Genomic DNA, 12,684 nt, shown 5'->3' with positions numbered 1-12,684 from the left:
AGTTGCTCGGAACACTAGCGATTGATGTTTCGTTTGGTTCCTCCTCAACCATAAACTAATTCCTCAATCATGTTGACATTGAATTATTACTTCCAAAACAATATTGGACTTCCCCCAAACCTTCCATTGTGCTTTGATTTGTGGGAGTTGGAATATTCATTCTTTTACCTAAGTTTTTATATTGTAGACTCGATGATGCTGTAAATCATTAGAACGACCATCTCATGCCTCAATTGTAAAGAAATGAACATGTTTTGGGAGCACAGCATAAAAATATTCATTTGACTCAAATTTTTTTTTATAACAAAGACACATAGCTGACGGAACCTTCACATAAGCACATACGCAGACTGCTAGGGCTGATGATCCCTATTCCCTTCGTATGCTCTCATACGTACGTAAAGCCTTTGTTATTGCAATGATCGTGAAGTACTGATATAGGTTTCAATATTTATTAGGAACACCAAATGAAAGGGCTCAGATTGCTTCCGTGTGATTCCAGTTATAGATTCCAGTGATGATTATTGGTGAACCGCCATCTTCATGTTGCAGATTTGATTGTGAGAGATTTTGACACAGAAGAAAGGATAACAAGGCTGTCATTCAACAACAAAAATCAGCATTAAGAGCCAAAAATCCAAGAAAGTATAGCCTTTCTTATACGGCAAAAATCCAAGAAAAAATCTGGTCGTGGGTCCAAATTCCAGATTGTTGATCATATGTTAGATTCATACCCTTTTACCATACAATGCCAATGTAAATGGAAACTTGACCTGGTCATTTGCGGCTGAGAAAGCTTCTAGTGCTTCCAAATCGTTCACACACCATATTGCTATAATGCTATGAGTTCCAATCGTATATCTTGCTTCAAATTCCATAGTTGACCCCATGGAGCCTCAGAAAAATCTATTTCCCTGAAGAATGAAGCTTGCGGTTTTTTAGTTGCATAATGGAGGTTGATAATGGGATTTGGAAGCAGAAAAAGCTCATGTTTGACTTGTAGCTAATGAGGACTTGGGACCTGTACAGCTGCAAAGTCCACTCTTGCAAATGACCGAAACATGGGGTAGAAATTTTCTAGTCCTATCTCTGTTTCTCTTCCTTGATTCACTCCTTAAAATTGAGTTCTAGTACCAAAATACCAATATCTCTACCTTGTCTGCAAATATTTGTTTGCAGCCATGGATGCCAAAACAAACACAAGGTTCTTGCTTTCCTTACTTTTCTTAAGCCTATGCCTCAAGTCCCATATCTGCTTTGGAGCTGACACCATCACAGCAAACCAGTCTCTCTCTGGTGACCAAACCATTGTTTCAGCTGGTGAGAAATTTGAGCTGGGTTTCTTCAAGCCAGGTAATACTTCAAACTACTACATAGGCATGTGGTACTACAAGACACTAGTGTCTTTGCAAACCATAGTCTGGGTGGCCAATAGGGAGCAGCCAGTCTCTGATAGATTTTCTTCAGAGCTGAGAATCTCAGATGGCAATTTGGTACTGTTTAATGAGTCCAAAGTACCAATTTGGTCCACAAATGTCAGTTCAGGTTCAGGTTCTTCTACACATGTGATTCTTTTAGATAAGGGAAACCTTGTGTTAAGAGCTGGGTCTGATTCCAATTCATCTTTGCCTTTATGGCAAAGTTTTGATCATCCAGCTCATACTTGGCTGCCAGAAGGTAGAATTGGGTTCAACACTGTCACAAACCAAACCCAAGTTCTGACTTCATGGAAGAATTCTGAGGACCCTGCACCGGGTCTGTACACTCTTGAGCTTGACCCGGATGGCACAGATGCATATTTCATACTGTGGAATAAGTCTAAGCAGTATTGGACTAGTGGACCTTGGGATCCAAAGAGTAATATTTTCAGTTTGGTTCCTGAGATGAGGCTTAACTATATCTACAACTTCAGCTTTTTTAAAAACAAAACTGAGAGCTACTTCACCTATTCTGTTTATGATCCTAGCAAAACATCTCGATTCGTTATGGATGTATCGGGTCAGATTAAGCAACAGACCTGGTTGATACCTCAGGGGTGGAACTTGTTTTGGTCTCAGCCGAGGAAACAATGTGAGGTTTATGCCTTTTGTGGAGCATTTGGAAGTTGCAATGAAAAATCCTTGCCCTTCTGTACATGTTTGGATGGTTTTGAGCCGAAATTGAAGGCAGATTGGGATTCGGGGGACTATTCTGGTGGCTGCAAAAGACAGACTATGCTGAATGTTGCTAATAGTGCTACTAACAATAATGGGAAGGAAGACCGGTTTTTAGAAATGCCTAGCATGTCTTTGCCTGAAAATAATGTGTCTGTAGATGTTGGGAGTACTGCACAATGTGAATCTTTCTGCTTAAGTAACAGCTCTTGCACTGCTTATGCTTATGACAACAATAGATGTTCAATATGGATTGGAGATCTCTTGGATCTGCAACTGACAGATGATGGTAACGGAAAAACTTTGTACCTCAGACTAGCAGCTTCAGAGTTTAAGGATCCGAAAAGTAAAAAGGGATTGATTATCGGTGTTGCAGTAGGCTCAGCTGTTGGGGTAGCAGTCCTATTAGGCCTCATTGTGGTTGTAATGTTGAGAAACAGAAATAGAGTGATTGGAAAAGCAGTGGAAGGTTCATTGGTGGCATTTGAGTATAGAGATCTTCAAGAAGTAACAAAGAACTTCTCAGAGAAATTGGGGGGAGGAGGTTTTGGTTCTGTCTTCAAGGGCACAATGCCTGACTCATCAGTCATAGCAGTGAAGAAGCTTGAAAGTGTTAGCCAAGGAGAGAAGCAATTCAGAACAGAAGTTAGCACCATTGGGACAATCCAACATGTCAATCTTGTTCGGCTGCGTGGTTTCTGCTCTGAAGGTGCCAAGAGGTTGTTGGTCTATGATTACATGCCTAATGGATCCCTGGATGCTCATCTTTTCAATTGTCAAACAGATGTTTTGGAGTGGAAAACAAGATACCAAATTGCTCTTGGGACAGCAAGAGGGTTGGCTTATCTTCATGAGAAATGTAGAGATTGTATCATACATTGTGACATTAAGCCAGAAAACATTCTCCTAGATACCGAACTTTGTCCCAAAGTCGCAGATTTTGGCCTTGCAAAGCTTGTTGGAAGAGAGTTCAGCCGAGTCCTGACCACAATGAGAGGCACACGAGGCTATCTTGCACCGGAGTGGATTTCAGGAGTGGCAGTCACAGCAAAAGCTGATGTTTACAGCTATGGAATGATGCTTTTCGAAATTGTTTCAGGAAGACGAAACTCTGAGCCATCTGAAGATGACAAAGTTAGATTCTTCCCAACTTACGCTGCTGGTGTGATCACTAGTACAGAGGAAGTTGATGTGCTGAGCCTATTGGACCCGAAGCTAGGGAGAAATGGTGATGTGGAAGAAGTCATAAGGGTTCTTAGAGTTGCTTGCTGGTGTGTCCAAGATGATGAGGCTCATAGACCATCAATGGGTCAAGTGGTGCAGATTCTCGAGGGGATTTTGGATGTGAACTTGCCCTCAATTCCAAGAGCACTCCAAGTCTTTGGAGATAGCCAGCACATAGTTTTCTTCACTGAGTCATCTTCAAGCCAGAGCTCACATGCACAAAGCAATAGCACATCAACAACTTCATCTCAGGTCAAAAGCACCACATCTTCAATTACCTCCAAGAGATCTGAAGAGCATCAAACAAGCACATAACGGATTGCTCCTTTGGTCACTTGGTTTGATCCTCAAGTAATTGTAAGATATACGTAATTGTTTAGTTATTGTATGGTTTTGTAGTATTCTTTTAGGCGATTATGATGATTAATAAGTGATTATTATGGCATTGCTTAGCTCTAAATAAATGATGTCAATGTAGTTGTGCCGTCCTTATCTGATTTGATGATGATACTTTCTTTTCTAGGCCTTTACTTCCTACATATTATTACATTAATTAAATCTACATTTATGAACTTATCAACGGTGATATTGAATCATCAAACGAAGGTGACAAATTAGAGATGAAGTCTCTTCTGAATTCGCAATGTGGTCCAATCGCCGAGGACTTAAGAGGCATTTAGAAGCCTTAATAAACATACAAATTAAAGTCAAACAGGTTCATAAATCAAAATTTTCCAAAATAAGTTTGGTAAAAATAAAATCTCTATAATTACTCGACTTAATTAGAAAGTTAGAGAGCAACACGTTAAACCACGTGGCACACACACAATGCCTCTATGGACACTAGCACAGTGGTCCACTCCACACTATAAAACCAAAAGCGGAGCCATCTAGAACCTCACAAACCCCAAAACCCCAGAAACCCCAAAGCACCCAATTCTTGGTTCTTGAAGCTCGCACGCTCTGCAATCTTTGCTCAGGTACTCTCTGCCATTCCTTGCTTCATGTTTTCACAATGCAATCGATTCTGGTTTTCACTTCACTCGTCTTAGTTTCAGTTCTTGATGCATTTCTAGCTGCGTTTACTTTATATGAACTTTATTCTAAGATTCAATTGGGTTTTTCTTGAAATTGAGACAAGTTACTAGTTGGGTATGCTTGGGTTTCTTGAATTGCTTATGTGCTAGTGTGTTGAGCTGGTTTCTTGAGAATTACATGAACCCACATTGTTGTTTTCTTTTGTTTTTCTCTAGGTGTTTGTGTAGATTGTGTGAAGGGTACGAAAGAACAGACAAATGAGCCAAAGATTTGGGAATTCTGAACCCAATTTCGTGTCTTTAATCACCAAGTTTCGTGATGGAGATATGAACATTAGATGGGTAGAAAAGTTATCTAAGAACGGTGCTAGAGTAGCCCCTCCATCTGCATCAGATGGGTATTGGAATTTGGGACCCGAGCCTTTAGCTTTAAGGACTGGCTTTCGTGACGGAAGTTTTGATGAGAAAAGCAAGAAGGGGGTGGGAAAGTCGTCTAAGAGCAGTGCTAGTGTAGCCTCTTCATCTGCATCACATGAGCATCGGAATTCTGAACCTCATCCTCTGTCTTTGAGGTCTGGGTCTCCTGATGGAAGTACTGCTGAGAAAAAGAAGAAGAAGAAGAAGATGAAGAAGAGGGCAGGAAAGACATCTCAGAGCGGTGGTACTGTAGCCTCTCCATCTGTATCAGATGCGAATGAGGTTTCCAAAGATTCAACTGTCCAAATTTCAGAGAAACTCTCGTTTCCTGATCATACCCGGAACAGCTTATCAGTTGGAACGCAGAGTTCTGATGACTGTTCAAAGATAAGCAAACAAGGGTCTGCTGAATCAAGAAGTACTACTGTTGTTGAGGAGGTTGTAGTTCAATGTAGCAAACAGGTTGAACTTGAAGATTCCAAGAATAGAAGCCACACAGGTTGGACTCACAATGGAAAAGAAAATAGGCATTTTGGTTGGAACAGGAGGCAGTACAATGCTAGGGAAGGACATGTGAATTGGGAGAAGAAACCGAGTTACAGAAATGGTGTGAAAGATATTAACTCGGCAGAGAATCGGTTTTGGGCTGACCGTAGTTCATTAGCCAATGATGCTATCATACGTTCTTCATTGATTTCCTCTGGATACAGCAATGGGAAAGAAAATAGGCATTTTGGTTGGAACAGGAAGCAGTACAATGCTAGGGAAGGACATGTGGATTGGGGGAAAAAACCAAGCTATGGTGTGAAAGATGTTAACCTGGCAGATAATCATTTTTGGTCTGAGCGGAATTCATTAGCCACTGATGCCATCTCACCTACTCCGTCGAATTCCTCTAGACAGAATAATGCTGCTTATGGATATAGAAAAAAGGATGTCCCTCCAATACTATTGAATGATTCATCACAGGCAGCTGCTTCTCCAAAGAGGTTGAATGGGACACTTTTTGTTTCACTAAAAAGTCAAACAGAAGGCTTGGGGAATACAGAAGGCTTGGGGAATGACTCTGAAAAGTTAGTAGGAAGATCAACTTATTTGTTTAAGCCTGTGCATTGCAATGTGAAAAAGATACCTCGCAATTATGAAGCAAACTTCTTTGAGTTACATGCTAAGTGTGTTTCATATCATAAAGAATTGTCACTGGGTTTTTCTGATATGCACGATTACAAGAGAGATACTGCAGGAACAAATGGCAAGCAGATTGCAAGTCATGGTGATCGACACTGTTTAAACTCACCTTCTATGTATTCTAAAATGTCTACTCAGGGAGTGATGAATGATATCCAGCAATACAAATTCAGGAAGATTCCAAGCATGGAATATGAGGTCGGCAAGTCAGTGCATGCATCTGTGGATGGTATACCATGCTGCCATACTGATCATAAACTTGAGAAAGATGCTTCTGGAGCAAATGTTATGGAGCGGACAGCTGTTGGTACAAAAGAGTTCAGGCCTGTGGACAGAATTTCATCTGCTACTATTTCAAATGAGTTAAATCTCTTACCAGATGTAAGCCGGCAGTTAAATAATAGCCATCTGGGAGGAACCAGAATACCCTGCCATCAACCAATTTCTTATGATGATCCCAAGATTTATCGGTCTGCTGCTGAACTAGGTCAAAAGACTGAAATAAAAAGTTATGATGCAAAGCATAGAGGACCAGAAGACACTGACCGGTTCTTAATTGGTTCACATATGGGAATGAAAGCTCTAACTGCTGCTTACCAAATGCAATTAGCATCTGAAACTGTTCAGCTCGCAATGGGTTGTCCACTTGCAGAGTTTGAAACGTTCATCCACTGCGCTGCTCCTGTTATTCCTTCTTCGTATGTACATAACGAATATTCTGTTTCCTTGGGTACCCAGCCATCTGATAGTTTACTAGGCAAGGACCAGATACCAAATGTATCACTTCACAGTGTTTGGAACTGGTATGAGATACCAGGGAATTACGGGTTGGATGTCAAGGCAGTTTGTCCTAAAACCCTCACTGGGCTTCCAAATGATTCAATGTCTTTCCAAGCCTATTTTGTTCCTTCCCTTTCTGCTATTCAGTTGTTTGGACCACACATCTCTGGTTGCAAAAGATTATTTTCCAATTCTACTGCTTCTGAACAACACAACCATGTTCGGGTTGGTTCATTTGATGTTGCCCTACCTGACAGAAGTTGTGTTCAAGGTCTAGATCGTTCACATGTCTTCTCCTCTGATGCTGAGCTCATATTTGAGTTTTTTGAGGTTGAGTTGCCACACTACAGGAGGCCTTTTTATAACAAGTAGGTCCTTGCAACTCTTAAGTCTTTATGATAAGATATGTTGCATTGTTGCATATTTTAGTTATCTCACACATTATTATTTATTCATATTGTAGCAGCAATTTTCGGGATACAAAAATAAAAGTCATAGCCTAACAAAAGTCATCTACTACTTTATTTGTTGACTACCTGAACATTCAAATAGCCAACTTATTCTCAAGCTTAGTTATGACTCGAGATTGAGGAAGATCTAAAGTGCAATGTACTAAAATTGATCGTTTCGGAGGTCTTGCCCTCCTGATTGGGGTGTTCAGCCTTCTCTTCCTTTGCTTGATATTCTGAAGTATGATGCTGGCTTGCTGCCTCTCCCCCTCCTTCAGCTTTTTTTGGCTCTTGACTGTGGGGTGGTTTTAGCTTATTTTATTCCTCTAATTTTCCCCTTGTAAAAAACAGGTTCAGTATTGTAACATCTAGATATATATTCAAGTGGGACTCGCTGTGCCTTAAAATAAAAAAACAGTGCAGTATGTTTGATGCGTATATGAAATACAAAGAAAAGGGCAAAATAAAAAACTATGCTTCTTAGGCAGGGAGAAGTGACATGATAGATTGTAATTGGTTCTAGATCAGAATCTTGGCAATGGAGTTAGCACAAAAGAACTCCAAATGGTTATTCAAGTTGGCTTTGTGTGCTGATTTAGTTTCATATTTTGTACATCAGAATGTCCTTCTCTTCTTTAACTTGCTTGAACTATTGTTTGTTACCTCCAATGGAGCTTGTGAGACATATCTGATGTCCAAATGATTGCAGAATTCTGGAGTTAATTGGTGCTGGAACTTCTAATCCTCTCGTATATGGTGACCCATCAAAGCTTGCTAGTCTGAATTTGCGTGATTTACACCCTGCCTCTTGGTGAGAATTGATTTTACTTCTCGTATTTCTGGATTGAAAACTAACTATTATATTTACAAGAAAGTTCATTTGTGTGCTTTCAGGTTTTCGGTGGCCTGGTATCCTATATATCAAATTCCAGAAGGGCATCTCCGTGCATCATTCTTGACTTACCATTCACTTGGACATTTTGTGCAAGGACCTGGTTCCACTGTTGCTCCAGGTTGCATTGTCTTCCCTGTGTTAGGCTTGCAAAGCTACAATTCACAGGTAAGACATTGGTATTCTCTATATTTTGTTAACATTGTGCAAACTTGTACTTTGTGTTACTGGCATCTCTATATGTATGGGCTATCTGGACTAGAATATTAATAGCTTCGGCATATTAGTGAATATTTCAATGCTTATTATCAGATATGAGCAAGGTTTTTACAATGAGGCTAGCTGACCAGTTACAATTTTGTCATACAAAAACTCTTCACTCTTGGATGTTAATATCTTATATATACTTCAGGACTTATCTGCTTTTACAACATCAAGTGAATATTTAACAGTAAACTAATCTAATACTTTGAAGAATGACTATTTGGGTACTGCCACAAGTGACACGAATGATGTTCTCTTATTCTTGTAGGATGAATGCTGGTTTGAACCCAAAATACCTTCTTCAGGAGAACCTGCATCTTTTGACACCACAGGAATTCTCATAAAAAGGCTGAAGACGTTGGACGAAAATGCCTTGCATTTTGCTAGAGGCTGGGTTTACAAGGATAAGGTCAAGGTGCAGAACAAACATCCAGATTACGAGTTCTTCACTTCTCGAAAAACACGTTACACATAGTTATGTACGATGAATCGTGAGGATCTGTAAATGAAGATGAGGAATACTGTAGATTCTGTACTTGTCTTGGTGTTGTTGTTCCATGTAAACTTGTGTAGTTGATGAAACTGATTCTGAGTCATGTTCCTTGTAAAGAAATACTGTTTCAAAAAGAGAAGTGTAAGTGACTAAGTGCCACGGGGGGAGACTTATCTCCACTGCCTTCTTTTTTTGTAAATCTCTTACCTAAATGTGAAGAAACATGTGAAATCCAAGTGTTTGATACCTTTTATTTCATTAATGGTTTAATGGCACTGTGTTCCTCTTTAATCTTTATAGTTGGTGCAGTTGGTTCTTGTATCCTGTGATTACTCTGTGACTTAGACTGATGGAGATCCATTTGGGTTAAGAAACTGCCAGACAGCATAAGTGTTAGAATGCAAAAAGGACCAAGGCTCTTATTTATTATGTGAATTGCATAAATGGTCTTATCCCTTTTCTCCAGCCTTTGCACTAAACATTGTAAAGCACACTCCATCCTTTTCTTTCTGATCTTCCTCTTTCAGGCTTGGAGCCCAGATAAACATATATAAAACCCTGCTTCACCTACTTGTTCTTTATTAAAATCACTGAAGAAAAAGAGTAAAAGATCTTTTTTCCAATTCTTTTTTTTTTTACCTACTTGTTATTTATTAATTCTCAACAACCTGCACCCAAATAAGTTTATGCAATGCATTTCTCATTTCTCCGTGCTCACAAGTCATACAAATTCTACATAACCACACAACATAAAACAAGCAATCACCAAAGACTTCATGATCCTTTCTTAGTTTATTTTGTTTAGTAATTATTACAAGCTTTCACCAGGGGTAATGTTCACTTCAACCACCACCCATCTGATGCTCATTAAGACACTTCAAGCTTCCAAATCCAACCTATCTTTATAGGTTTTGGTAGCCTACAAGAAATGCTTGCCTCTCTTCAATGCTATTGCTTAAATTACTGATCTTTCTGCACACAGTTGCCTAGAGTACAGATTGGTTTGATTCTAGATTTCTAGTCCAGCTTTGGCTACAAAATATTGTACACAAAATGCCTAAATATGTAACTACATAAAGAGAAACAATGTAGATAAAACAAGGATCCACCTTGATATTATCCCAAGGTAGAAAAGAAGACTTGCAAACAATGAGTTCTACTTCCAATTTTTGTGTCCTGAATCATATACTTTCATATTAGGTGAACCATATATAACACAGAGGAGAAACAAACAAAACAAAGTAAGGGAAGTAAAATGTAAATAATACAGAATGTTCCTGGTTTTTTACTCCCATATCCACAAGAAAGTTCTGTTTTTAGAACTTAGACTTCAATTTTCCAAGCAAGGTTACACGAAACAGAGCACTTCCAATTTAATGCCATCTCTGACTACCCTGGAAATGGTGGTTCCGTTCAATCAACCCTTCCATTATGACCCTCCTCTTCTGCTCCCTGGACTCCGCCTCCGACAACTCTCTCACGTTTTCCGGCCGCCGGAGATTACTATTTGCGCAACGCCATGAGAAAAAGTAGAGCCAGATTGATGTGAAGAGAATAGCAAATACCCTCCCCCAGAAAACAGTGATCCCGAGGCTTATGAGAAGTAAATACATTCCGGAATTGAGCTCACATGAACCCTTTTCGTTCTTCTTCGATTTCTTAACAGAGTCTTCTTGATTCTTCGTGCTCTGTTTTTCCGAGTCAAAATTGACTCTGACTTCATGAGAATTAGTCTCTGAAGGTGTTGTCATCAGTTCATCAGTCCCCAAACTCAGAGAATAGCCCCGTTTCGATCCGAACGAGTCTTGCCGGAAAGCTCTGCCTTCTCGAACCTTCTTCGCCTGTTAAAAAAACAACACTCAAAATTCTTAAACTCGAAAAGAGAAGGGAAAAAAGAAGAACAAAATTTCTCCGTGGACTAATTGCTAATTACCAGAATCGTTTCAAAGACGACGGCTTTGATGGCCTTAGATAACGTCCGGCTGTGACGAGACCGAGGCAGTTTGGAGGTCTGAGAACTGATCATGGAGCACTCTCTATCCAAAGACATAGTTTTGGTCAACGGAGCTTGGACTTCCTCCTTGTCCACCACCTTGGTCTTTTCGGCCTTGGTGTTCTCGATCAGCTTGGTTCTAGTTCTGCGCGCAGGTTTAGACTCGACGACCATTTCCATGTCGACGTCCACTGGTCGGAAGCAAAGCAGAAACTTGCTTCTGGAAGCGTTTTTCATTATGGGGGAGCTTCGGTTAGTTTGACCAAAAGAGAAGAAGGAGAAACTGGTGGGGAGGAGTGTTAATAATGATGGGGGGTTTTGAAGGTTAGGAAGTTATGGATATGGTAAACGGGTGTTCGGTTAAAACGAGGAAGAAAGAGAGGAAGAGAGACAGAGTGGACTCAGGTGAGGGTTCAAGGCCGGCATGGGGGTCTGTCTGGTTCGATTAGCTAGACAACAATTGTGCTTTGGTTGGTACTTGGGGTTTGGACACTTGGGAGTTTTATACGAGGGAGAGATATGTCTTATCTTTATCTTGTTTTCTCTCTCTCTTGCCCTATGTGATCTCTCTCCCTTTTTTTCTTTTCTTTTCCTTTTATATATGGAACGCAGACACGAAAGATCATATTTGAATCCAAATAGAGTAACACCCGGCCTAATTCAATTATGATTTGGATTCAATAATATGTAAGATTACGAGTTTGAGTACATGTTTGAACCGATCCAACGTATATATGATACTGAATATGAGGTTAGATAATGAATTTGAATATATATTCAACTGGAAATTATACAGCGCAACCCGGTGTATCCACCGTCGATTTTGACCTAGAAAAAAAAAAAAAAAAAAAAAAAAATTGACGGTGGAGATGACGGTGCGCCGAATAGGCTCTCATATTCAACTCATTCAAGATCAATTCTAATATTTGTGTCGCAAGCAACAAGGATGTTGCTGATGTTCATTATCTAAGAAACTTTGGGTTCCCCACCTTAGGTGGCTCTCACAAGTTCAGCTATTCAAATGTATCTATCGCCGAGTGCATTGCTCTTAAGGATGACATTTATAGTCTTTAACAACTTCAAGTATGTTCAAGTCATTCCAATTTAATCATCGGTTTTATTAATGACGCCTAAAGTCTCTCATTAGCAACATCAAACATCTGGTATCCAAATTTGAAGAGATCTCCTTTTCTTTTGACATGTGTTGCGTGAAACTAATTTTGTTGCGGATGTCCTTTCCTCTTTCGATCATACCTTTAACTCTTGACATATCTTTAAATATTTTCAACTTAGACCAATTGAATTTCTAACAAACTAAAATAAATTATTAATTAATTTATTGAAACCAAGAGACGTATAACTTGGTTCAAAATCTTACACCTTTAAAGCATTCTCTTTCTGCATTTAAAAATAATGTATCTACGTCCAAATCTTATGTTCTTGCTTAGGATTTTACGTTTAATTTGTTTCTAATACGTGGCAAAGTTAACAATGGGTTAACGGGGTACAATGAGTTGTTTGATCCCTTTGATGTGGTTAGATCTTAGCGACAGTGGATTTCATTAGCCGTCCACTAAATTTGATTGGACAATGATCTATTTCTACATAAGTATGTTAGTTGAAGCAAATTAATATCAATTTGACAAATTTTACATCAATAATGAATGATCGTATATAGGGTTTTAGAAACGTGATCAACTTTACGTTAGTAAGAAAACTACTAATCTGAGTAAGCTTTTAGCATACAAGCATGAAGCAAATATAGGCCATAGACAAAATTATCATCAAAATAAG

General features: G+C 39.4%; 3 protein-coding genes across 3 annotated transcripts; 2 read left to right on the top strand and 1 right to left on the bottom strand.

Annotated features, from left to right (window-relative positions):
* The first annotated feature begins 885 nt into the window (after positions 1 to 885).
* LOC101298291 (G-type lectin S-receptor-like serine/threonine-protein kinase At2g19130-like) lies at positions 886 to 3,903 on the top strand. The gene has a single exon (XM_004293428.1). It carries the CDS (start codon positions 1,182 to 1,184, stop codon positions 3,690 to 3,692), a length of 2,511 nt encoding a protein of 836 aa, XP_004293476.1. The 5' UTR covers positions 886 to 1,181; the 3' UTR covers positions 3,693 to 3,903.
* A 769-nt stretch (positions 3,904 to 4,672) lies between these two features.
* LOC101303021 lies at positions 4,673 to 9,192 on the top strand. The gene is made up of 4 exons (XM_004295313.1): positions 4,673 to 7,167; positions 7,958 to 8,059; positions 8,143 to 8,308; positions 8,673 to 9,192. The coding sequence occupies exons 1-4, from the start codon at positions 4,673 to 4,675 to the stop codon at positions 8,877 to 8,879; spliced, it is 2,970 nt and encodes a 989-aa protein (XP_004295361.1). The 3' UTR covers positions 8,880 to 9,192.
* Positions 9,193 to 10,178: 986 nt separating this feature from the next.
* LOC101297994 lies at positions 10,179 to 11,290 on the bottom strand. The gene is made up of 2 exons (XM_004293427.1): positions 10,831 to 11,290; positions 10,179 to 10,738 (listed from the first exon to the last, which is right to left on the bottom strand). The coding sequence occupies exons 1-2, from the start codon at positions 11,125 to 11,127 to the stop codon at positions 10,271 to 10,273; spliced, it is 765 nt and encodes a 254-aa protein (XP_004293475.1). The 5' UTR covers positions 11,128 to 11,290; the 3' UTR covers positions 10,179 to 10,270.
* Positions 11,291 to 12,684: the final 1,394 nt, after the last annotated feature.

The sequence above is a fragment of the Fragaria vesca genome, linkage group LG3 (genome assembly GCF_000184155.1).
Source record: "Fragaria vesca subsp. vesca linkage group LG3, FraVesHawaii_1.0, whole genome shotgun sequence".
Classification (NCBI taxonomy): domain Eukaryota; kingdom Viridiplantae; phylum Streptophyta; class Magnoliopsida; order Rosales; family Rosaceae; genus Fragaria; species Fragaria vesca.
The sequence above is the reverse complement of the archived record's forward strand: the minus strand, read 5'-3'. Positions and strand labels throughout refer to the sequence as shown.